The sequence below is a fragment of the Dasypus novemcinctus genome, chromosome 14 (assembly GCF_030445035.2).
Source record: "Dasypus novemcinctus isolate mDasNov1 chromosome 14, mDasNov1.1.hap2, whole genome shotgun sequence".
NCBI lineage: Eukaryota > Metazoa > Chordata > Mammalia > Cingulata > Dasypodidae > Dasypus > Dasypus novemcinctus.
Window position 1 is genome coordinate 82,100,282 of NC_080686.1, and position 27,310 is coordinate 82,127,591.

The 27,310-nt window shown below is 39.7% G+C and overlaps 1 protein-coding gene across 22 annotated transcripts in view; it reads right to left on the bottom strand.

The window, feature by feature from the left end:
- SAMD12 (sterile alpha motif domain containing 12) overlaps positions 1-27,310 on the bottom strand; it is a 430,023-nt gene that overhangs the window by 187,113 nt on the left and 215,600 nt on the right. For 20 of the 22 annotated variants that reach the window (XM_058275949.1, XM_058275954.2, XM_058275946.2 and 17 more), the window contains one exon: positions 15,594-15,734. In XM_058275949.1, the coding sequence (XP_058131932.1) occupies positions 15,594-15,734 (141 nt within the window). Of the gene's footprint in view, positions 1-7,786; positions 12,717-15,593; positions 15,735-27,310 lie in introns of those variants that run through there. The other 2 variants (XM_058275953.2, XM_023585285.3) reach the window with 2 other exon arrangements.

The following is a 27,310-nucleotide window of genomic DNA, read 5'->3' on the forward strand; positions in this document are numbered from 1 at the left end:
TCTGAGGTACAAAACTTCTTCAAAAATGAAGCCCAATATATTGCCAGGTTCCATTAATGTAAAATGGAATATAGTGATGGGTTTAAAGGTAAGATATAGAATACATATTAATTTAGAAAAATTAAGGTAAAAATAAATTGGGGTATCAAAAAACTAAAAAGTGCAAAAGCTTTGTTTTGATGTCAAGTTTGGAGATGAGCACATTTGATTTCTTAGTGCCCCAATATCTCAGGTATGCAAGTACATCAGCAAAACCACACACTTCCCATTCCTAGCAGTCTGAAATAATGGAGGATGGAGGGTAATAACTATGTGGGACAAACAAGCCATAACAAATAAACATACATACACATAATAAATGTAACAATATACATAATAAAATATATATGACATAGGTTTTGAACTAATGAAGAAATCTTTTATTTGAATATTCTCGAGCATTAATTTTAAATGTGCAATACCCACAAGAGTTTCTTTTATTTTGTTAAAAAAAAAAAAAGCATCTTTGAAATAATAGACTCATCACAGCAAGCAGGTAGGTAGAGAGGAAAGAGCATTGGTTTGGGAGGCAACTGGCATAGGTGTGAAAGCCATCTTGCCCCTTAGGAGCTGTGTGACCTTGGGCCTGGCACTGTAGCTCTCTGAGCCTCCCTTTCTTCATCTGCAGAATGGACTTTGTGATATGTACCTCACAAAGTTATCATCGTGACTACAAATGGAGAATTTAAAATGCCAGCTGTGCACAACAGTTCAATGTTAGCTCCAGGCTTCTCTTACGTGATAAATTGGAAAATATTTGGTAATCTGTACCTCTGTATAGAAATAAAAGCTAGAGGGCAGGTGGAGGCTAATGTTAGAGATTCATGATTTTTAAAACGGCTGCCTAAGCCTCTGATACTTTGATAGTTTCAAATGTGAATTTCCAATCTGTACCTCGTAGAGTTGAAGCAACTCTTTTTCTTCCTCCCCTTCCCTTCTTCTGTATTTGCAAAGGGTACTACAGTGACAGCTTTGACCTTTTACCTGTCAGACAGAGAAAATGGTGGCATCTTAGTGTAAAGTATTTTGTTGATATCCTTGTGCTGCTGCCCAAGATGACTTGCTTCACTTTCTCTTGGGAAATAGCAGAGGAGACAATAGTAGCCTTGTCTCCTGAGAATTATGGAGTGCAAGCCCACTTTCTTAGACCAGGGAGACATCAGCTTGAAGGTAGGTGTGTTAGAGAAGTTCCAATTCAGTTTGGGTTTTAAGATCAGATACTGTCATCCACCCCAAAGGATGACCTTTTCCTCTGAATTCATTGGGTAGGCCACGCAACCTCATTAAGACAAGACCAATGGAAGTTTAAATAGCTTCACTCTATTTAAATACTGAGGTCAGTGCCTGGTGTGCTGTGTGCTCTGAACCTGTAGGGCACTGGGAAATGGTTCGCAAATTTTCCTACGTATAAGCATCACGGGAGGGTGAAAAATACCAATGCCTGGGCTTGATATCGGAAGGTTTGATTTAGTAGGTCAAGGTTATGGAATCTGCATTTAGAAGAATGCCCAGAAAATTCTGCTGTAGGGAAGACATGGATTTGGGTATGGGGAATGTGGTAAAGAGGAGGGAAGGATGACACTTTACAACCTTATTTTCTGTTTCTCAATCTATCACCACAGGTTGCCTAGGGTCTTAAGTTTGGGGCTTTCCCTCCAACTCTATTGCCATCACCTAGTTTGGGCCACCATCACCTACAGCTAGATTAGTGCAACAGCCTCCTAACTGGACTGCTGGCCTCCTGCCTTGTTCTCCAGCTGCTGCTTCATTGCATCTGGCCTTATCTTTTATTTACAAATCTGATAGATAGTCCTTGGTCCAAAACCCATTAATGGTCTACTACTGTCTTCAAGATAAAGTCTAAATTCCTTAAGGAAAGCAATCAAACAAGGCACTCACTTCACTGCCTGGTCCTTTCTTTACCTTTCCAGCCTCTTTCCCTTCCCTCTCCTCTCAATTACTCCTGATCCTCTAACTATATAGCCTTTTTTCTATTCCTGGAACACAACACACACTTCCTCTTCTACCTTGGTCTCATAACAGGCTGCTCCCTATAACTGGGACATTTTTCCTTCTGTAGTCTGCAAGCATCACCTGCCCCAGTTAACTCCTCTTCCTCTTTTGGATCTCGATTTCCTGAGGGAGATTTTCCTGATTCCTCAGTCAAGGGGAGTTCCTCTGTCAATTTGTTCTCCAAAAGCATAATTAACTTCCCTGTCATATCACTCACCACATTACTATGATTCCTTGTTTTATGAGGGTCTAGCTTACGAAAATGTAAAGTCCAGGAATATGAGAACCACGTCTATCTTGCTTATCAAATTTCACCAACACCTAGTAAAGGGCTGACAAAGAGCTGGCACTCAATAAAATATACAATATACACTTTTACAGCATAGTGAAACTCTCCTTCAAAGCTCTTATTCCTTTGGCAATTTTATATTTATTTGATGACTAAAAAGAAAATAAACATACCCAGCTAAACACAATACCCGGCTCAGTTCAAGGCTCACTGTTTCTTGGAAACTCTTCTGACACATTCCTTCTGAATCAGATAAACTTCCTACATGATCCTACAATGCTCCTCACTTACCTCTGTCATTGCTCATACTGCATTACTTACATATTACTTATATGTTTTCTTCACTCATTTTCAAGGACATGGACTCTTATTCACCCCTGCATGCCTACACACATAGCACACAGAGTCTGGCACATGGTAAGTTCCCAATAAAACATTTTTTGAATGATTTCCTAAATGTGTAATTTCTATCTTAGAGGAATAAACAATATGAAAAGGGGATACTAAGAATAAAGGGATGGATTTCAGAGAGTGACAGAAGACTTTAACTTTTGACTGGGGTGCAAGGCTAGATTAATTGTTGTATGTCTTCAGAATCCATTCACAGGATAGTTTTTGGCTGTAGTGACTTCTGGAATTGGCATGTGGAAACCCTGATGCCAGTACAGCCTTGAACATCTACATTTTGTAGATCTCTATGTCAGGCACTGAGATTTGGTGGCCCTATAGAAAAAGTAGATAATACATGATACTAGGAACAGAAATTCTGAAGCACAGTGATGAAACACTTCTTTATTTCTTCTTAGAAAAACCAGAGGAACTCAGTATATCCCTGGAAATGGCTTTGATTTCCTCTTTCCTGGTCTACATGCCATTGTTTTACTGGAATTGCCCTTCTAGAAAGTGCATAGAAGACTTGAATACCACAAAGAACAGACTGCATGCTCAAGACCAGGGGTTCTTAACCTTTTTTGTTCCATGGATCCTGTATTAGTCAAAAGGGGTGCTGGTGCAAAGTACCGTAACTCTGTTGGCTTTTATAAAGGGTATTTGGAGTAGAAGCTTACAGTCACAAGGGCCTTAAGAGTCCATTTCAAGGTTCCTTAAGAGGTACTTTCTTGCCCGAAGTCATTTGTATCTGTGAGGGTTCAGCCTTCCTTCTTCCTCTTAAAGTTCTGTGGTCCCAGCTTCTTCCGATCTCAGCTGTAGGCTGGCATAAGGCTCGTCTGTCTCCCTAGGGCTTGTTTCTTTGCAGGCTTGCTCAGTTGCTCTGGTCTCTTTACAAGGTCAGTTGTAAACTATTAGACTCATTTTTCTTCCATGCCACAGGACCCTCTGTGTATCTTCTCTGTGTATATATTTACATGTGTTCTTGATTTATATAGCCTTCCAAGAGGGTGGGGACTCAACAGTGCATGCCCTAATGATGTGGTTGAATCAAAGCCCTCATGTTAACACAAATTAGATTCTTATCTGAATCTAATACAATCAAAGGGTATGATGCCCAAAGGAAGAGACCAGTTTATAAACATAATGACTATCTCCTTTTTAGAATTGATAAATAATACCAAACTGCCACAGAGCCCTTTGCCAGTCAGGTGAAAACCACAGACACCTTACTGAGTCCACACTATACTGTGTGTTATTTAATAAATAGATCACGTCCACACCAACACGTCCCCACGAGAATCATGCTTTGTTTTGTTTTTTAAATTTCAATTCAAGCTCACAGATCCCTGGTTAAGAATCCCTGCTCTAGACTAACTCTGAAGAAATAAACCAATGTCAGTTGTGGAAAACCCATATATCATCTTTCCTCAAAGCAATATCATTCATTTAAGATCCCTCAAAACTACAAAGTCAAAATGAAATAGTGCAACCCCATGATCATCTTGAATTGTTCAAATTAGAAACATCAAATCTATTGTTTGACCTAGGACATTTAAATACAAAGTGATCAACGGTAAAGAATTTGGGGTGGGTGAGTTCTGCAGAGGCAGACCAGAAGCATTTGGAGTCTTTGGGGTTACCCAAACGTTAATCATCACTATTCAAAGAATGCCATAAAAACTTTAAAGCTGAAGAGAAGCAATGGTAAGGATGATTCCTGGTAGAAAAAGTCCAAATTAGAAAAATAACACATGAAAACTTCTACCATATGCTAGTTAGAGAGACCATCAGGGACACTTAGAACAGGTGGGTATTTTATGCTATAAAGAATACAACATAAAGAAAGCAATTGCTAGTTTCAAATCTCACTTCAGACAAAACACATTCTTGAATGAAGTAGCCATCAAGGACTCCCTGAATGAAAATAAAACAGGACTAGACAGTAACTAGTGTGTGCATGTCATACTGTAAACTCCTACTGATAAACTGATGTGTGAGTTTAATAATCCCCAAAAGAGGTCTGTATCTAGGCTTCTAAATATAAAACTTATAGCAAGAAAAATTTCTCTGAAGCCTCAAAATCTTGATAAAATTAGAAATATGCCTGGTCACAAAATGTATAATGGGATATTAAAGACTTTCATATAGGTTGGAGGAAGCTTAGGAAGTTGCAGTTTGAGGAAATGCTATCTTATAGAAAACTGGGAAAGAGATATCTGGTTAGCAGATCATAATCAAGTAGCACTGGAAGAAGACGATAATGAAAGACCTCAATCACAATAGTAATCTGTATAAATCCTATAAAATTACTGACCCAACATCCCTATCTACCATGAGCCACTGAGTAATTAAAAGGGTCTTAGGAGACAAGGTTAATTTTATAGTCACTTGAGAGCGTCATGCAGGAGAATATTTCAAAAGAGAAAATACTAGGCAAAACAACTCAAAGCAGGTGGACAGTGTATATATTTATATATGCTGCCAACATCTTTTCTGGTCAAGCCAACACAAAAAGATCCAAAATGGCTTTGTAGCTATTCTTATTCTATTACTAACCCATAAAAAATTGATATTGCATTCAACTGCTTTGAGAAGATTAAGTTGAAATGAAATAGTGAGAGAAAAGGACAATCAAATTTAAATCAACAAAAACATTCAGAGGAATCACTCTGCCTAGCACTGTGCTAGAAAGTAGGAATGCAGAACAAAATCAGAGTATGACTGATGATGGCCATGACCTACAGGGGGCAGAACATCACTGTGCTTCATGCCTTCATACAGGCACCTCCTGCTAACATCCTTCTCAGCCCCTGTACACCTCTCAGAACTTTCATTCTTCAAGACCTGGTTCACATATCACATCTTTGTGAAGACTTCCTTAATTCCACCTATTCCCCAGGAGAGGCTGAGTTCCAGCTCTGTGCCCCCATGGTCTCTCTATAATTCTATGTATCTCTATAATGGTGAACACCACCCTATCCTTATTAGCAGGTACTTTTTTATGCCCAGTACCTACCACAGAGTCTAGTGCTTACTGGGTGGAAAAACAAATGGATACTGTGTGAAAAATATGACATTAATATGAGCAAAATGTTTAATAATACAGAGGAGAAAATGATGGATTCTGCCTGAGGATATGAGGTAAGGCTTCTTAGAGTAGATGATAGCTCACTAAGGCTCTGTCTTTTCATAAGTTTTATTATACAATATTCATAACAACCCTGTGAAATAGTTACTATTCTCATTTTTACAATGGAAGAATCTTAGTCTCTGACAAGTAACTTACCCAAAGTTAATGCATCTATGAAATGCCTAGAATGGCCTTCTATGGGAGGCTAAGGAGTTTGAATTTTATTCTGTAGGCATTTGAGAGCCATCAAATGTTTTAAGGAGGGAAATAATGCATTCAGAAATTCAATTAAATCTGGCAATAGAAGTAGGAAATTAATAGGAGAATGAATGAGGCAGGGTAGAGAATAAAGATCAAATAATATATGGTAAATTCTTCTATTGGCCTGCGCAGGAGCTAAAGAGGGATGAATTAACACAGTGCCAAAGGTAGTGATGAGGAGGGGAAAGGCTGGAAACCCATCTCACACAGAGAATTCAAAAGATGGGGTAACTGATTCCATGTGAGTACTGAGAAGAAAGGAGTAATTGCAGGAGACTCTGAGCCTTCCACTTTAGGTAATGGAGTGAGTAACCTTGAGAAGAAACACAGGGGGAAGAACAGACTACACAGATAGTGGGAAAGACAATGAGTTTAATTTTGGATATTTCAAATTTGAGATGTCAGTGGAATATTCAGTGATTCACATAAGCTTCAGAGAGATAGAATGTAAGTTTAAGCATCATTATGAAGTAGGGGATGGTAAAAGCACAGGAGTCGATGAGACTCTCTAGAGAACATGCAAAGTAAGAAGAGCTAAGAGGATCCACCTCCAGGGAGTCTAAACATTTATGTAGTGACAGAGGAGGGTGGCTTGTCACTAGCCTGAGAAGGAGGGATAAGAAAGAGGAAAATCAGAAGAGAGTCATAATCATGTAAAGGACAATAGGTGAGCATCAGGGAGGAAAAGCTCAATGTTATGCATTAGGGCAGAAGAGCTGCATGTGAAGAGAACTGAAATGTGAACATCAGATTTGTAACACCTGTGCCACAAGTAACTAGAAGGCAGGGAGGTGCCTGGAACTTCAAACGATGTAATTTAAGAGATAATAAAGTAAAGCCACCAGACATACTTCACATATGTATAAAAGGGGATCGTATTTTTCTTCCCAGAAGGTGGAAAGATTCTGCCTCAGAAGAGAAACAAAGGAAGCATTTCTCAATGACAACTGGGAAAAGCCAGGTCCTACTACCAGGTACATAGACGGCTGAGAAAATTTTTACCTAATGAATGAGTGAACAATAAACTTGTTTGACCTAAACATACTCTGAGACAATATACTAGAAATTCTCAAGAAAGCAAGGACCTCTTAAGATGGTAGTGGTCGCAGGAAGTTCTGGGTAGGACTTCTACAAAGATGTAGTGATTTTCAGAATATCTTCCAAAATATTCATGTGTATTAAAGACAAGTCCCTGATTCTACTATTCTACTTTTATTATCTTCAGGATACTGGCCTGGCAGTTTTTAAAATTTTTATTTAAAATTTTTTTAATTATTATGATTATTTTTTAAAGATAAATAGATCACATAAAATGTTACATTAAGAAACATAAGAGGTTCCCATATACCCCACTCCCTACCCCCCACCCCCCCTGTTCCTCCCATAACAACATCCCATTTCATCAGTGAGGCACATTCATTGCATTTGGTGACTATACCCTAGAGCACTGCCACACCGCATGGACCATAGTTTACATTGTAGTTCACACTCTCCCCCAGTCCATCCAGTGGGTTATGGCAGGATATACAATGTCCTGCATCTGTCCCTGCAATATCATTCAGGACAACTCCAAGTCCCTGGCAGGTTTTTATAAAGTTAAGCATACACTTAGGACCCAACAATCCCACATCTAAATATTTAACCAAGTGAAATGAAAACTTAGGTTTACATAAAAACCTATACAGTAGCTTTATTAGTAACTGTCAAAAACTAGAAACAATTCAGATGTCCCTTGACTAGGGAATGGATAAACAAACTATGGTATATCCATCCATTGGAATGCTAAGCAACATAAAGGAATGACCTTGTGATACACACAACAACATGGATGAATCTCAATCTATTCAGATAAGTGAGAGAAGCCAAACTATATGACTCCATTTATATGACATTCTGGAGATGGAAAACATGTCAGTGGTTGCTAGAAGCTGGGAGTGGTGGGAGGAGTTCACAACGAAGGGGCACTAGAGGGGTGGTTATTTTTTGGAATGATGGATTTTTGTTTCATATCTTGATTACAATATTGATTATACAACCACGTGTTTATTGGAACTGTACACTAAAAATGGTGAATTTTACTGTATGTAAATTATACCTTAATAACAATAACAGGAAAATAGAACACTGGCTTAGAAGTTAGGAGATCTGGGATCTAGTTATAGTTATGCCACTAATTATATGTGTAACCATAGACTCCTCTAATACTCTTTGGGCCTTAAGTGGCCAAACCTGTTAAATGAGATCAGACTAGTTCATCTGTAAAATTTCTCAAAGAGTCTACTGCAGCATTCTACAAAGACTTCCTTCTTTAAGTAGGGTGGTTTACCAGATGGCCTATTATAGTTCAGATGGCCTACTTTAGTTGCTGAAGTATCACTACAGAGATGACTGAACTAAAATACCCAATCTGTAAACATGGTTCTGAAATCTTAGAAAGTAGTATTTCTGATTTGTGTTATTTCAAAGGATGAAGCTTTGAAAAGTCCATCTGGTCATGCAATTTGTAAGGAAATTCTGACACATATATTTGGACACTGTGGAAAAAAGTCCTATGGGAAACACTAATGTTTAATGAGCTATTACTGACCCTTTTAAATAATATATTGTTATTTTTTCATTTTGTAGACATTATTTATAAATGCATTTGAAGATGGCAGCACTTAGTACTTTCATATGGTTATCCTCTAGTTGGGCCATTGCTTTCTTCTGTTTGAATTTACCCAATCCTCAGAGGTACTTATATGTTTTGACACTATCCATGTATTTGTAGCTAAGGCAGCTGCTGAAAGGGATACCCAAGGAATGATTCAATATGATAGCATCCCTAGGGTTGATGGAAGCATTAACAACTCAAAAATAAAGGGAAAGGGAAGATACTTAGAATAAAACAATGTTGATGATGTCAAAAAGGTTATATTTGTTGGTCTTTAAACTACAGCACACCAACTGATTTTGTAAATAAAGTCTTACTGGAACATAGCTATGCACATTTTATGAAGTATTGTTAATGGCTGCATTCCCTATGGGGTAGTCACAAAAGAGATAGTATGTTCCTTAAAGACTAACCTACTATGCATCTCTTTACAGAAAAAGTTTTCCAAACTATCATAGAAGAAGCCATGAACTATGCTATATGGTTTCCATAAATAACCTAATTTAATCTTCACACTACCATCACAAGATGGGAATTATCGCCAATGACAGATTAGAGGCAGTAAAGTATAATGGTTAAAAGTTTGGGGTAGAGTCAGAAACACCTATCTATGCTTTTTACCAACTGTCTGACTCTGGGTATGTTACTTAAACACCCCATGCCTCAGTTTCCCCATATTTAAAGTGAGGCAACAATGCAATGATTACGGTCAAGTAAATGTTAGGAATTGATATGACAATTAGCACAGTGCTTTGTGTAAAGAAAATATTTAATACTCATTAGCTATATAAAGAACAGTCAGCTCTCGGTATCCTGGTGGTATTTTTCTTACTGAAAATATTTTCTATAATTAAAAAGCTAAGGATACCCATCATAAATCTTATGCTCAGGAATTAACTTGAAAGATCTTAAGATAGTTTATGCCCAGCCATGTGTTACTTAAGGCACCTCTGTTTCTTGTCTCATGTGAATCAAGATTCAAGCAGGGAAAGTGGATTTGGCTCAACGGATAGAGCGTCTGCCTACCACATGGGAGGTCCAGGGTTAAAAAACACAGGGCCTCCTGACCCATGTGATGAGCTGGTCCATGTGCAGTGCTGATTCATGCAAGGAGTGCCATGCCACACAGCGGTGTCCCCCGCATAGGGGAGCCCCATGCGTAAGCAGTGTGCCCCTTAAGGAGAGACACCCAGTGCAAATAAAGTGCAGCCTGCCCAGGAGTAGTACCATACACACAGAGAGCTGACGCAGCAAGATGACACAACAAAAAAGACAGATTCCTGGTACAACTGACAAGAATATAAGCAGACACAGAAGAACATATAGCAAATGGACACAGAAAGCAGACAACTGGGGGTGGGGGTGGCAGGGAAGGGGAGAGAAATAAAATAAATAAATCTTTAAAAAAAAAAAAGATTCAAGCAGAAGGAAATATAATAATGATGTTTACAGCTCCATATGGCATTTCCCAAGAGACACCTGAAAGTACCCCAGCTTGGCTGAGTTTCCAGCTGAAAGGTACAAGTGAGAAGACTGCCAGGCAGACATCCTGGCTGCTCCACAGACAGGACAGAGAAGACCAAAAGGCTCTACAGAGAAGGGAACCACCCAAAAGAGAATGACATTAAAGCAGGGCCAAACATTGATTATGCTACATGCAAATGTCAGGTTGTTAAAGGGCCACTGGGAATAAGGGCCGGGAAATCAGAGGCTGAAAGTTCAGCTGAACTATAGTTCTGGCTTTAGATAAGCTGTTTTTAGAAATCTTTCTCATGACTCACTGATAGTACCTATAAATTTATATATTTACTATGTAACCACAATACAAATTTTTAAAACTTTACTTAACCTTTATCCTTTGGTAAGTATCTCAAAGGAAGAGAACAAGAAAAAGGAGGGCAAAGATTTCACTTTCCCTGTGTTCATATCAACAGTAGCAGCTAGATGGCACTCTCCTGGTATATTTGTCACCATCTTGTCCCTATTACTGTTGTAGGATACCTGGCCAATTGTGTAAAAACAACTGGTGTAGAATCAAAGGCTGAAAATAAATCTTAAATGGCACCTGAAAAATTGGTTTGGAATTGGCTGGAAAAATAAGTTTGATTATTATACTTCCTCCAGATATACTATAGAACAAGCTTTTAGATAGGTGTGCAATATCTATTTTGGAGGTCTGATTACAAAACCACACAACTGATTTATGTGTGTGTTTAATTTCTATATCCAAAGTGGTTTGTTTCCTTTAGAAGAAAATCTTTAAGAGTAGATTCATTTATTTCATTTTGGAATTGATTCCAAAATTTTTGGCAGGTTCTTCTGAATATCTTCAGTGGGGGTAAGACTTTATCATTTGATGATAAGATGCCTCTCTTTAGAATTGGCAGTCAAATGTATAACTCCAGAACTTGTAAATAAGGTGGATAATTAAGCTTGTAAATAAGGCAGATATTTAAGCATAATGAAAACACTGTGGGTCAAAAATAAGGCTTAGAAAAGACAAATAATCCAATTAAAAAATGGGCAAAGGATCTGAGTCAACATTTTTCCAAAGAATATATTTAAATGGCCAATAAGCACATGAAGAGATGATCAACATCATTTGTCATCAGGGAAATGCAAAACGAATCCACAATGAGATACCACTTCATACCCACTAGGACGACTATAATAAAAGATGGACAATAAGAAGTGCTGGTGAGGAGGTGGAGAAGTTAGAACCCTCAAAGACTGCTGAAGGGAATGTAAAATGGTAGGTCCATTTTGGGAAACAGTCTGACAGTTTCTCAAAAGGTTAACCATATGTTTACGATATGACCCAGCAATTCCACTCTTAGCTATAGAGCCAAGAGAAATGAAAACAGTATCCACACAAAAACTTGTACCCAAATATTCAAAGTAGCATTATTAAAAAAGTAAAAAAGTAGAGTCAGTCCAAATGTCCATCAAATGATGAATGGATATATAAAATGTAGTATATTCAATGGGATATTATTCGGCAATAAAAATAAATGAATACTGACCCATGCTATAACATGGGTGAACCTTAAAAATGCTATCCTAAGTAAAAGTAGCCAATCGGAGAAGGCTACATATTGTATGACTTCATTTATAGGAAATGTCCAGAAAAGGCAAATAGATACAGTAGATTAGTGGTTGTCAGAGGTTGGGAGGAAATGGAGTATGACTGCTAATGGGTACAGAGTTTCTTTTTTGGGGTGAAGAAAGTGTTCTAAAATTGATTGTGGTAATGATTGCACAACTCTGTGAATATATTAAAAGCCACTGAATTGTACAAGTGAAATCGGTGAGTTGCATGGTATGTGAATCATATTCTCAACAATATCATAAAAGTAAAGTTTAGTTATATATTAATGAATCTAATTTGCTTGTGTGACTTCTATTACTGATAGATAATATACTCTGAACTTCCTCTCACACTGCATTGAGTGATTTACAGTTCTTAGCCCACTTATTCCTTACAACAACCTTATGAGTTGCACAGAATTATTGACCCCCATGTCCAAGATTAAGAAATTAGAGAATTGAGAGGTTAAGTAATTTTCTTGAGGTAGCACAGCAATAAGCTTTGGGGACATGATTTGAATTTACACTTGTCTAACGCTAAAATTCACTCTTCTTGTTTCATTTGGTAATTTTATTCTTTTAAATAGATAATACACCAACATATTTCAAAATGCAAAGTGACTTAAAAGGCATACATCCTGTCTCATTCACCATCTTCCCTGTCTCACAGGTGGCAGCTTGTATCAGCTTCACATGTATCTTTCAGCATTATGGACCCACATTATTTCTCCCTCTTTCATACGTAAAACGTGGCATACTAAACACATTGTTCTGTGCCTTGTTATTTTCACTTAACATAAAATCTCAGCGTTTCAATCGTCCATATTAATATTCTTCATTCTTTTATTTTATACCTGCAGGGAACATAGATATATCATAATTAACTTAGCCAGTCCTCTAAAGATGGGCACTTAGGTTCTTTCCAATCTTTTGCTACTCAAACCATTAAAGCTTATGCTTTGAACCTGTCTCCAAAGGCAAAGAAGAAATGTAATCATTTTTGAAATAAATCCTTTTCCTTAGAAATTTACTAATTCGAAGGAGATAACCCTCATTTAAGTATGTTAGTTGATAAATATTTGTTAAAAACCCCCAAACAAAAGCTAATTGTAGTATGCCAGAGTCGGAGGCCCCTGTGGGCCCTGGAAGGCTATTAAATGCCTATAGCCGGGATGGGTGACTCAACCCTCCTCAAGGGGAGGTCCAGGGAGTTCAAAAAACTAAACTACATTCAAAACCTTGGTTTGAACTTATTCAGCATATTGTTTCTGCTGATTTAGATTTGTAGAGATGAAGAAGTAAATATTTAATATTGAATCACATCACTCCTATAGTGAATTCTCAGATGACATACACGCTAAACCTGTCATGCCCCTGGCTGGGGGTGGGGGTGTGGGGGTGGGGATGGGAGGGAGAATGGAACTCCAGTTCCTATTAGAGCAAACCTAGACCCCAAATATTTTAAGGCTATCCCAGCTGTCTTTCAAAATCTATAATTATCAGATATATAAATAATATGTCAACTTTTTTTTTTTTTTTTTAAAGAAACCATCACTTCAGTAAGACTATGGATTTTCTAAAGAATGTCTGAGAAGGAAAGAGTTTGAACATTAATATGTAAAGGACAAACAATAAAAAAAAAAAGGTACTAAGAATGGAAACAAAATATCCAAGAGTTACAGAATAGTAATCTCTTCTAAAGAGAATGCAATGAAAGAATTCAGAATGCACAGCTTTTTCAAAGCTGAAGAAAATGATAGAAACTGAATTGAAAAGGCTGAACTTAGCATTACCTTCCCAGAACACAAACATATATTTAGCTTAATAGACTTGAGTACTATCTCAGGAAAAAACCTTATATATTATGCATCTAGGGCAATGAAAGCTGTGGAAAATGATTTTGCAAAGCAAACACACTGCAGGCTGACAGTAGCAGAGGAAAAAAAGAGTTTAAGGCACACATGATGAGTTCGGTTCTCACTCCGTATATATCACTGCAGGAAAACAAAGCACTGAAGAAACCTCAGACACTAAAAAGAACATGGGTAGAATTATGGTTGTGGCTGAAGCTTAAAAATGCACATGTGTATTCTTAAAATGTAAAATAATATGGAAAAACATAGGATTTTTGGAAAATATAGAAAAATCTAAGGAAAACTATTAAAATCACCCCTAATCTCACCACCTGGAGAGAATCGTTATTAAAATACTGTTATAGTCACTTGCAGTCCTTTTTCTATGTACATATAAAATATACAATTTTTACTAAATTAGGCTCATACTATAAACAAAATTTTATACATGGCTTTTTTTTGTTTTAATCCACTTCATATTACCTCTTAAATATTCTCACATGTAGGCATACATTCTTTGAAAAAGTAATGACAACTTTGTATTGTATCTTATGGAATTAAACAGAATTATTTGATTTTTTCCATCCTATTGGACCACTAGGTTGTTTCTAATTTTTCATTATTTTAAATAGTGCTATGACAGATGGTCTTATAGTACATCTTTGTACTTTTATTTACTTCTTAAAAGAAACTTAAACATATATTAGTATATCACATTCAGATTTAAATCACTTGTACCAGTACCTATAAATTCACCATTGAAAGTCTCTGGAGACTAAATGCAAAAATACGTATCAAATAAACAAAACTATTTTCTTATCACTTGAAGTCTATATTTATCCTTCCAGAGCAGTCATCTATCAAGCAGTACATTACTTCCTCTAGGCAAATGGACTATTACTGGGTTAATCTAAATGCAATAACACAAACTTGGCTGACCCAGATTTTTCCAGTATCAGTATGCATGCAGTTACAATATTCCGCAGGTTGGAAAAAAATACCTAACGCTATCAAAAACACATATTTTATCTTCCTTTCCTCCAAAATGGTGCATAGTGGCATTAAAATAAAGGGTTATAGTCAGTGGTGGTTCAAATCAACCTAACCTTATATATACAAATTACATACAGTACAGTATAATAAGGTTTTCTTCAAACCCCAGCTTTATTCTCACTTCTGCAATTATAAGATCTTAAATGTGCTCATCATATTAATGTTATTAAAGATTCTTCTTAAGAATTACATAGCCTTAGCATTTCCATTTTACATTTTCTATAGCCTATTTAAAAAATATATATTTTATTTTCAAGAGATCTAAATATGGTTCTCAGTATCCCTAAAGTGTGTGAGTGTATATGTGTGTGTATTTCTAAAGTTTTCCTCCCACTAGCCAGCAAAACAAAACACAACAAAAAACCCATTTGTATCACTGGTTATATGAACTATGAAATCATTCAGATTCCAAGACCCCCTCAGAACTGGTGGTTAGACTAAAACAGGTAGGAGTTCACTGTACAGTTGCATAAACTGCACACTGTACAACTCTAGGGAGTACAATCGTGTTCTGATCTTTGTGACTGGTACCCTCTAGGACTGTACAGTGCACAATTCGTATAGCTGTATGTGATAAGCTTGAAGTTAATACAGATAACTCTGTTTGGTCAGTCATTACTTACTTGTGTAAACTTCTTTGAGTTAGCTAGGGAAAAGAGAAGGTTGGGAAGAAAGAAGTCTTTAAATCTATACAATTTTTTTAAAATGAAGGAAATGCTGCAAAAAAACAATAACAAAACCTCCCTGGCTCCCCTGTGTCATGACAGTGAGGTTTTCTCTCCTCTGTCTCCCCTCCTATCCACCCACTAGGAAGCAGCAGGATACCTTGTGTGAGTAACTGTAGGTTTCTGACTTCTTCTCGCACCTTCAGCTGGAGCACCTGTTGTAAGATGTGCTGCCGGAGGTTCTCCTGGGCAATCCCCATCCGCTCGAGCTTTTTGTCAGTAAGTCTCAGCAGGGCTCGCCCTGCAGGGTGTTAAGAAATAAAAGAAAAAGCAGATGAACAATAGCTAGAGAAGGATTTATATCCTGGTTTTGGCTAATCCTGCCATAACAGAAGTTTTCATGTAAACACAGCTGAGATTGACTAGAAGGGGTCCTCCATTATCCTTGCTGATGGGAAAGGACAGCCTGGATAAAGAAAATCTACAAATTCAAAAAAGAACCCCAATTTTTATCAAATATTAGTAATCTCCATCTAACCCACTGAGTCAGCTAAAATTTTCACCTGCATATGTGGGCCACAGATGGCACCTTCCCATAGAAACAATGCTCTTCACAGAGGAATGGGTTCTCCAACTAGCCCATGGGAGCCCATGTTGCTGACCACCAGCTGAAGAATTGGATTCTCTAACACTGGTCACACAGAAACTCCAACAACATCTAACCCAGAACACCATGAAGTTTCTGTGGAACGTGCATTTAAGTTGCAGTTTTAGTTGGCAGGAGTCCAGCTCCCCTCCTGCCCCCAGGCTTTAGGCTGAAGTCCCACCTGTAGCTGGTGGGAACTATGCCTTGACCCTCATCACTGGCCTAGGGCAGGGGTGCCACCTGGACTGAAGGTGAGAGGAAGGAGGAGGAGGAGGGCATCCAGAGAGTGCAGAAACAAGGCGCCTCGGGGCGTGAGTGTGCTGGCAGTGTGCACACAGCCTGAGTCCTGATCAGCCTGGCATGGCTTCTTTTCCATCCCTTTCTTTCCCCAGGAGACCAGCACATTTTCCTTTCTACTGTGGCTTCTACTGAATTCCCAAAATTCCTCTTACTTGGGTGTGCCCGGAAACAGGCATACTTCCACTCTGGGAGGGTTTATTGTAAGGAGTAAAGAGACTGATAGTTGCAAAATGCCCAGAGGACCACCCTCTCCTCTCCTCCCACCCCACCCTAGTCATCATGCCTGTAGATGTTTTCCCATTTTGATTGAAGAACAGAGTCAGCTACATGTGATCAATGGCTTTTGGGTATATCATCACACATACTTCAGAAAATAAATGTAAACAGAACAACCCCACTCCTCCCCTCTCCTTCAAGATGAAAATCCAAAAATTGAAATAAAGGGTTGCTGGGCATTTTCATCAGAAGAACCTGAAGGCACATGTATGAGGAAAATGAGAGAATGGGACAACCAATTAGAGGCAGTCTGCTCTTCCCCCTTCTCTTTTCCCTCTCTTTATCCCTCGCCAACTACATCAGACAGGGTAAATTGGGTTATTTGCTGCAGTAAAAAGAAACCACAAAATATCAGCGGCTCAAAACAACAAAGTGTAGATCACACTCATACATGTTGATTTCAAGTCCATGCATCTTGAGCATTCCTGGTCACTTTATCAGAGGGCAGAGAAGATGTTGGAAGGTCTCATACCATCAGTGAAATGTTCAGCCCAGAATCACTCATAAATCACTGGTTAGACCTAGTCAATGGCCCTTTCCACCCACAGAGTTGCCAGGAATTGTAATCCCATCTTGTGCCTGCAAGGTAGGGGCTCGGAAATACTTGATGAATAGCACTGAGGAGAACTGCACCCATGTAGACTTGGCTTTAACCAGTGCCTGGTGAGGAAGAGAGTTCAGGGGTGTGCATGTATGTGGTGGGGTGGTGGTATGATGCATCAGCAAAATCTCTGTAAGTGCAAGAAGGAGAGATGGGGGAAAGAGGCCTCGTACATAGCCACAGCTCAGGTGTGCAACGCCCAGCAGACCAAGGTAGTCATGAGAAAGGAAGAAAAGGGCAGAAGCACACTCATGTAGTTCAAATTTCCCTCTAGGGCTTTTTCATCTGCAATAATGACCCCCTCAAAATGTCCAAGTCCTAATTCCCAGAAATTGAGACTATGTTACCTTATATGACAAAAGGGACTTCGCAAAAATGATTAAGTTAAGGATGTTGAGATGGAAGAGTCTCCTGGATTATCCAGGTGGGCTCATTCTAATCAAACAGACTTTTATAAATGAGGGAGGCCAAGGAGAGAGAGAAAGGAGACTCAGAGAGAGAGATGATCGACAGTTGCTATATAGTCAATTGACTATGGCTATATGACTTGGCATACATGGCTATAAGCCAAGGAGTTTGGGTGGTCCCTAGAAATCAGAAAAGTCAAGGAAATGCATCCTCCCCAGAAGGAATGTAGCCCTACCAATACCTGGAGATCTTAGCCCTGTAAGATACATTTTGAACTTCTGACCTCTGGAACTATAAAGTAATACATTTATTAATTTTTTTAAAAAGTTGGTGTAAGTTTGTTACAGTAATATCAGAAAACAAATACAAACTTCTATGGGCCTCATGACTGGAACTTAGAACATTTTGGGAGATGTCAGACACGTAACTTTAGATTTCCTTTCCTTTCCCTTTCCTAATTTCTTAACAGTGGTACAGTCAAAAGTAGAGAGGAAGAAGAGAAGAGAGCGGTGAGCCCAAATCCCAGACTACCAGGACAACCTTGCTTTCAAATGTTCACTGTCGTATCTGTGTTTTCATTAGGAAAATATAGAATGGATTACCTGGATAACAGATAGTGATAGCCAGTTCTGTAATTTTGCCCTAAACTTACAAAGACTGCATAAAAATCTCCCTGGAGTTCAGATGACCTAAATCCATCCCAAAACTACAGTATAGATCATTCTTACCCCTTTCGGTTCCCAGTTATTTAAGCAAAGGTTTTATAAGCTTGGCATTCCATAGCCAGAGCTGCTGAAGCAATGGCAAGACATGTGCTAAGGGCACAGTGCTAAGAAGTCAGAGGAGGGTTTCATTCCAGCGCACGTGGCTCAACTTTTCTTTAATAGCCCCTCCTTGAAAACTTCTAGTTTCAGTCCACCCATACACACATCTGCATGGTCAAACTGTGGAAAGGTAAGCCCTACTGGAACGCTACCTCCACCTAAGATGGGTTATCAGCATCAAGTTTGAATATACATGTACAGAACTCTATCAGTTATAAAAGTCTGTGCATTTCAGAGTGTGATACAAACAGCTATGTCTATGAACATTTTACATATTTAATACTGGGTGTTTCAATTTTTTTAATCCAAATCCTAAAACCATAGATTATCATCATCATGATCATCATCACCATCATCTCCATTTCTCAGAAAGGAAAATGGAAAAGTTAAAGAATATTTAAAATATGAAAGTTTTTCCTTTTCTTCTGTTGCCTTGGAACTATACCGTCAATTGCGCTTTATCTTTATAGGTAGAAAAACATAAGGTTTAGACTTCAGGAAGAAAGATTAAGGTAAAATGGATAAAACAACCTCCTGATAAAACAACTTCTAGAAAAGATCATGACATCTGCACACTGAGAATCTTATGAACTAAATCGTATTCACTGTCTTCCTTGGAAGGCTTAAGCATCATCATCCAAGTTCATGGTTCTCAATTTTTCACAGTAACTAGACCATTTCCAGCAGCAAACTACCCTACCAATCTCCTACCATTTCCAGCTAACCATGAAATAAAATGATATCCAAATAAGTGTAGTGCTGTTTTTGATGTAGGTATCAGGAAAATGATAAGTAATCACTAACCACATCTTTTGGTCACTTATACAAGGATCTGAAGTTACTTATAATAAAAAATTGAATTGCTTGTTCAACATTTTATTAATCACTTACTATGCACCTGCCACTTTGTTAATTACACTGGGTATAATGACGAACATAGAATCACTGCTCTCATGGAGCTTTCAGACTCACAATGAAGGCAGATAATAGTAAGTGTTTACACATGTGTGATAAATGTTAAAAAAAGGGCACATTTTGGAGCCCAGAACTGGCAACCTAACCTCATCTGGGCATTGGGAAGCCATCATTGTGTGAGGAGCATGGGAGCCAGTACTTAATAAGTAAGAGTTAGGCAAAGATTGCCATAAAATAAAGATTTTAGAGATTGTCTAGAAACCATGCTGGTGAAAAGCAAGACCAGTATCATGGAAAGAATAGAGGAGCAGGCCCTACTTTGGAGTTTGTGCTCTTGAGTGTGACAGAATTGGACTCAGATGTGACTTCTACACATGCCTCCTCTGTCCCTCTTATTTGAACCTGTAGTTGGTGCTGGAGTTGGTAGGTATACATTCAAGATACTTGGATCTCTGTACTGTCCCTGTGTCAGCTGGGCTCTGAGCCTCAGTGGAGTTGCAACAACTACTCTCCAGTTCACTAGACTCACCTAGGACAACTAACAAGGAGGTAAGGATGGATAACCAACACACCAAGGAACAGAGAAAGTCTACAACTGCAAGCAAGAGAGTCCTATCCATCAGCCATACAGGATCAAAGCCCCATCCCAGAATCCTTAGGATTGGGGAATAAAATATGACTAGTACGCTACTTACTTACTGGTATTCTACTATAGACTTATTGTGATTCTAGCGATGGAAGAACTTATATCATTGACAGTGGCCCCGGAGGTGCTGAAGTCAGGGAGAGGGAAAAAGAGGTATAATAAGAAGGCATTTTCAGGACTTGGAATTGTCCTGAATAACACTGTAATGACAGATATAGGCCATTATATATCCTGCCATGACCTACAGAGTTAAGTGGGAGAGAGTGTAAACTACAATGTAAACTATAATCCATGCTTACTGGCAATGCTCCAAAATGTGTTCATCAAGAGCAATGAATGTTCCACACTTATGAAAGAAGTTGTTAATGTGGGGAAAAGGAGAGGTGTGGGAACTGGGGCATATGGGAATCCCTTATATCTTTTTATGTAACATTTTATGCAATCTGAGTATCTTTTAAAAATTAAAAATTAAAAAAAAAAAGAATAGAGCAGATACAGCTATCACATTCTCGGCCTTTTCCCACAAGACTCCTTCGCTACCTTGCTCTGCAGTTAGTGGATCAAATAGGGAGGGATCAAGGAGTGAAGAATAAACTCGATTGCAAAAAAAAAGAACACCAGTTAAATTTTATGACACCCCATAAGAGATATAAATGGTATCTAGGTACCCCAGGCTGCTGTGTCCTTCATAGACTCCTGGTCTCTTCAGGTTTGGAGGCAGTTTAAAGTCCCTTGCGTTATGCTCCCTCCTGCCCTTTTCCCTCCTTTCCTTTGTCAAGTATGTACTGAGGACTCTTATGTGCCTACCATTAAGTTGGGTGCTGGGACGAGGGAGACCAGCAGTGGCTCTTGCCTTCACGGAACTTATTTAGTGTGAAAGGCAGACAATATACAAATAAACTTATAAGTATCAATATGACATCAGAAAGCAATATGTGCTGGGAAAACAAGGCAGGAAGCGGGCAGGCAGGGACCCCTCTTGGAAGGATGGAGGCCTTGTAGATTGGTTGGGCAATGCCTCTCTGAAGAGCTGCCACTGGAACAGCCACCAGAAGGAAGGATGAGGGCACAGAAGTGTTGTAACAATTAGAGGAGTGGCAGGAAGCCTAAGAACCCTCGGGCAGAAAATGTGAGCAGGAGAAAATAAGGTCTGAGAAAACTCAAGAGCCAGGTTGTACAGAAAGGCCTTGGTGAGACCTCTTGATTTTATTCTGAATGGGATGGATAGCAACTGAAAGTTTTTCTTTTTAATAGGTACCAGGACTGGGGATTGAACCCAGGACCTTGTACGCTGGAAGTTGGTGCTCGTCCACTGAGCTACACTGGCTCCCCCCAAGTTGGTTTGTTTTTTCAAGGTACCAGGGATTGAACCTGGGACCTCAAACATGGGAAGAAGGTGCTCTATCACTTGAGCTACATGTGTTCCCTGACCAGAAAGTTTTGAGCAAGGGATGATTTGGGTATGTTCTTTCGTGTTGAAAGAATTATTCTGGTCACTAGGTGGAAAATAGACTAGGAGTGGGGACTCAAGGACAGGAGCAAGGAGAAGAGGCAGGTACTATTATGCTGGCCTAAGCAGGAGGTGATAGTGCCTTGGACTATGGTGGAGAAGTAGTAGGAGGAAGCAGTAAATTCTGTATATATTGTCAACAACTTTATGATGCCTGGAAGTGGAACACAAAGGGAAGAGAGCTGGCAGAGATGGCAGAGAACACAAAGGGAAGAGGGATGGCAGAGATGACTAAGGTTTTGAACTTGAGCAATCAATGGCTGGTGGTACCATTTCAGAGAAGGAAGCTGAGTTACTGATGTGTTGGAGGAAAGAAATCATGGAGTTACTGCTCTTTTTCTTCCCTTTGGAGAGCACCTGGATCTGGAGCAGTGATGAGGAGCATACCATTAAACAACATGGGACATTAGAATAGTCTTCTTTCTCCCCTCTAATGTTTTCTTCCCTTCAGTACTCCCAATTCCCAAAGCTTTGAATTGATTGGGAGTAAGGTGAGTACAGGCACATCCTGGTAGAACGTAGGGAAATGTAAGAGGGACCATTCAATTTCATATTTTCTCCGAGATGACCCGAGCTCTGTATTGCCTGCCCCCTACAGTGGTCTCCAGAGCTAAAATTGTTTCCTAACACCGATTGAAGAGGTTCAGGCCAGGGACTATACAGTGAGCAAGTTCCTCCATGGATCAGATCCTCTGGTAGCAATTCTGGGGAATTAGAATTCTGCTGGAATTTGAAGTTTCAGCATAGAATTAAAAGGCTCATTGGGCTGTGTGGCTCACTAGAATGCAAGCTCCATAAGAGGAGGGATCTTACCTATCACCTTCCTTATGGTGGCCATGTGCTGGTGCGCAGCGGTGCTCAGTAAATATTCTAATGAACATAGTGCTATCAGATAAACAAAAAGTCTGATATAAGAGACTTGATTGGAAGCTTCTAGGTAGGATAACAGCAGCAGTAGCGAGAACCAATAAAATGGAGGGAGGAGGCTGTATTTCAGGGTGGCAATCACAGAGACTAGAGGAATACGGGACTTGACACTAAATGAATACTTAGCTTTTGTACAGGCTTAAAGAAAGACAAGTACTTGTTTTTTTGAACAAACCACCAGGGAGATTTTAAGCTTGCTGAACAGATAGGTAGTAAGAATGGAGGAGAGGTGCTCAGAGCTGTGTATTAGTGTCCTACAGCTGCGGCAACCAAGCAGCCCAACTAGGTGGCCTGAAACAGCACAAATCTATTCCTAATGGCTCTGGAGATCTGAACTTCAACATCAGTTTCGCCGGGCTGAAAACAGGGTGTGCCCAGGACTGTACACCCTCTGGAAGCTCTAGGGGAGAATTCATTCCTGTCCCTTACAGCCTATGGTGGCTGCCTGCCATCCTCTGCTTGATGCCCCATCACTCTAAACTCTGCTTTGGTCTTCACATCACCTTCTCCTCTTCTGGGTGTCTAATCTCCCATTCCCACTCTCACAGTGTGATTGGATTTAGGGCCCACCCAGATAACCCAGGAAAAATAATCACCACATGCCAAGTTCCTTAACTCAATCACATGTGCAAATATCCTTTTTCCTTGTAAGGTATGATTTAAAGATTCCAGGGAGTAGGACTTGATATTGTGGGGTGGATATTATTCAGCCTCCAGCAAACTGGAAGGAACCTTTGAAAGCTCTGAGTATGGCATGGGTAGTAAGAATGGATGAGGGGAAGCAGACATGGCTCAACTGATAGAGCATGTGCCTACCATATGGAGGGCCCAAGGTTCGATACCCAGAGAGCACCCTGCGTGAAAAAAGTGCAGCCCGCCCAGGAGTGGCACTGCATACACAGAGAGCTACGCAGCAAGATGATGCAACAAAAAAGAGATGCAGTTTCCTGGTGCCACTGAGGGTGCAAGCAGACCCAGAACACACAGTGAGTCAAAACAGAGAGCAGAAAATGGGGGGAAGGGGATAAATAAAAATAAATATTTAAAAAAAAAGAATGGATGAGAAATGAGGCTCAGAAAAAGTGACTTGATGAAAGACAGGACAGGGAGACAAGACCTAGGTCTAGACACATGGCTTCCTGGGCTTTCTCTGAAACTGTAAGCTGCCTTTGAATACTCCTCTGGTTCAGGAACGCCCCCTATCTTTTTCTCTGAGAATTGCAACAGACTCCTGAACAGCTTTACACAATGAATGTTCACATGTGGTAAAGCACAATTAGAAATGACACATCAAGCTGGAGAGTGGGCAAAAGGTGTGGCTTCAGCCCCTACCCTACTGAGAAGTCTCGGTGCCACTGCAGGTGGCTGGGAAATACCACTCTTCCTGGAGAACAGGCTAAATCATGAGGCCTCTTTTCTGCTAAAAATAGAGGTCATTGGGCATTCCTCAAGCAAACGGTCATTTGTAAACTGTGTTAGCACCAAACCTACTCTCAGCTAAAGGCCTATGTCATGAACCAGATAGATGTCCCTGGCTCTACCCCAGTCCTGCCTGGGTCAGAACAACAGGTGCTGGGCACACAATCTGTATCCAACACCCTGAACTTTGTTTTTTCAATCTCACAGTTATTATAAAATCAGAATTTCAGGAACAAGTAGGGAGGCATACACACAATAGCATGGGATCAGGAGCTAAAAGGTGAAGGTAAGTGACCAGTAAGGCACAAACTGAGTCTTAATTTCCTCATCTTTACAATGGGGATGATAATTAAACTATCTTATAGAATGACTGTAGAGACTAAATGAAATAATACATACACATGTCCTTGCAAATTAGAAACCAATATGATGATATAATTTGGGTACTATAGTTCCTTGGCTGGTCGCCACCATCACCAGCTCCTCTTCCTCATGATAACAATTATAATAGCAAACATTTATTGAACAGTTATTATGTTAAACACTGTCCTAAGAGCTTTACATGGATTATCTCATTTTGAATAGTTCTCTGAAGATACTGTTATCCACAATCAAAGAAGAGCTACTAAAAGCCGCCAAAGGTCATAAATCCAATAAGCTGCAGATCCGGAATATAAATACAGAGGCCATGCTCTCAACTTACTCCATAAAGTGTCACCCAGGAATTCCTACACATTCCCCATGTACGCTTCTGCCAATTCTCATTCAGGGAACATCACTCAGAGGCAGGTGAGAGGCTGGGAGTTGGAAGGCGGCTCACCAACTCTAAGGACTTGAAGGCAAGTAGTGTGGTCACTGCCGTGACATCATGATGCACAAGTGTGTAATGTCTTCACTGTCGGGCCTTCACTCAGTAGACTATGACTGGGGACTGAGGGGTCTTTGAGAACAGCAATTAAACCGACTCATCCACTCCCTTATTCCCTAGGAACTAGGTTGACAAAGATGAATAATTTCCCTGCCATGGGGATAGGCACAGCTTCTTGAAGAGTCCGTGGGAAGGGCAGCGAACTCAGTCAGGGCCCTTGATCAAGAAGCAGACATGGAGAAGGTAAACAGGAGAGAAAGGCATTCAAGGCAGAGGGACCATCATGGACAGAGACAGGGGTACGGAGCCAGAAAAGTATGTGAGGGAAACTCCAAGGGGCTTGATCTTGCTGGGCGTGAGGCAAGAGGCTGGGGCTAGCTTGTGCAGGGTCACGGAGCCATTTTATGATGCTTGGTCTTTACCTTTTAGGTCAGCCAGTCAGTGTTTTTCTACCCCCACCTCATAGCTGCACACATAAGACACATGAGAAGATGTTCACCATTGTAAAGCACTCTCACTTGTGGGGATGATATTAGGAACCCCTCATTTTGGCCTACGCTGCATCCTTGCTCATTTCTGGTAATGTAACCTCTCTCCTTTCTTTTGGAAGCCTCTCCTTCTCACCCAGTAGGGCTTTTAGCAGTGATTTAAAAAAAAAATTTCACATAGCACTTTTTACCATCTAAAGTTCTCTATCATTTTCTTAATTATGCTTACTTTTTATTGTCTGACTCTTCTTCTACCCCCATTCCCATCCCTGTGCCCCATAATGTAAGGTCTATGAGGAGATGAATTCATGACTTAATTAAGGGTGCGCATGTGGCCCAAGCAGGGCAAATAATTCTTTACTGGAACTGCTATGGTTGTTAAGAAAGTTCTCTTTCTTTCTTAGGCCAGGTCCCAAGGGAAAAAGTAAGTCTAGAGTTGCTGTCAATGGCTATCTTTGCCACCATTTGGAGAGAATTTGCTAGAGAACAAAGTCAAAGAGAAGGCAGAACTGGGGGGATAGGAGGGGAGAGGAAGGAGAGTGAGAGAAAGATCAGATAACATTATTTGATTTCCTCAGTATAGCCTTGTCATATACTCTTGGGTTCCTCAATTATTTAAGTCAAGCATTTTGGAGCAGAGTGGGGAGAGTGGGTAAGCTAGCTGAGTTCATTTGTGCCACCTGAGGTGAAAAGAATTCTAATGTAAAGATCCAAGCTTAAGTGTAGAGTTGAATAGGTCTACTGCCACCACTTTATCCCCCTCTTAAGAAAGCCCATATGGTATAGGTGAGGATGAGATGAACCTACAATAATTTGTCTTAAAAAAATTAATCAGGGAAGCAGATGTTGCTCAAGCCATTGAGCTTCCACCTACCACACGAGAGGTCCTGGGTTCAGTTTCTGGTGCCTCCTGGAGAAGGCAAGCTGGCACGATGATAAGGCACGGTGAGTTGATGCAACAAGATGATGCAACAAAGAGACACAAAGAGGAAAAAAACAATGAGACATACAACAAACCAGGGACCTGAGGTGGCTCAAACGATTGAGCACCTCTCTCCCATATGGGAGATCCCAGGTTTGGTTCCTGGTGTCTCCTAAAGAGAAGATGAGCAGACACAGAAAACACACAGAGAATGGATGCAGTGAGCAGACAGCAACATCAAACAACAATGGGGAGGAAGGGAGAATAAAGAAATAAATCTTAAAAAAAAAGTTAATCATTGGCAAATTTTGATATTTTAATTGTTATTTCTTTTAAATTATTGGGGATACATTTTAAATTCAGATGTATTCTTCTATACTAGACACACCTGGAGAGATCTTCTTATCCAATTACATCAGAGGTCTCAACTCAAATGTTCTCATCGCCAGAAGGACAACATCATTGCATGAAGAGACCACTGTGTGGCAAGACTGGGATTAGGGGGACCATGTGGACTGGATCCTTTGTTTTCATACTAAAGTGGGCAATCCTAGATCTCACACTATTCAGAATACAGGCCCAGTGTTGCTAGTTCTATTTTTAAGTTAAGAACTGCTAAAAATTCATGTTTTATGAAATCTCCCAATTTAAAATTGACCCAAATTTTTCCCTCATACTATGCAAGCCAAATAAATCATATGCAAGGTCATAATTTGCACACCTGTTGCCACTTCAACATCTGACTTTAAACTCCCTCCTACCTCCCCAATATCCTTTCCACATGCCGTAGGAAGACATTCAGGCAGTCTTAGCTGTCAGGGTTGAGAACCAGCAAAACTGAGGACTTGTCTGAACTAGCACTATACATTTTTTACAACCTAGACAGGCACTGCAAATTATCTAAGTAACCTTCAGCCCAATGCCTGATTTCCTAAAGATGACTGCAAATTACCCATATCACAGCTAGAGAGGACTCCAAGGTCGGCCAACCCATTGCCTCATTTCCTGGCAAGAATGCATGGAACACCTTCCAAGACCAGTAAGTCTCCTTTTACTTCTACCTGAGAGCACTGTACTGCTCACTGCCAAGCCTGGTCACTTACTTGGATACATTTAGAAAGAATTAG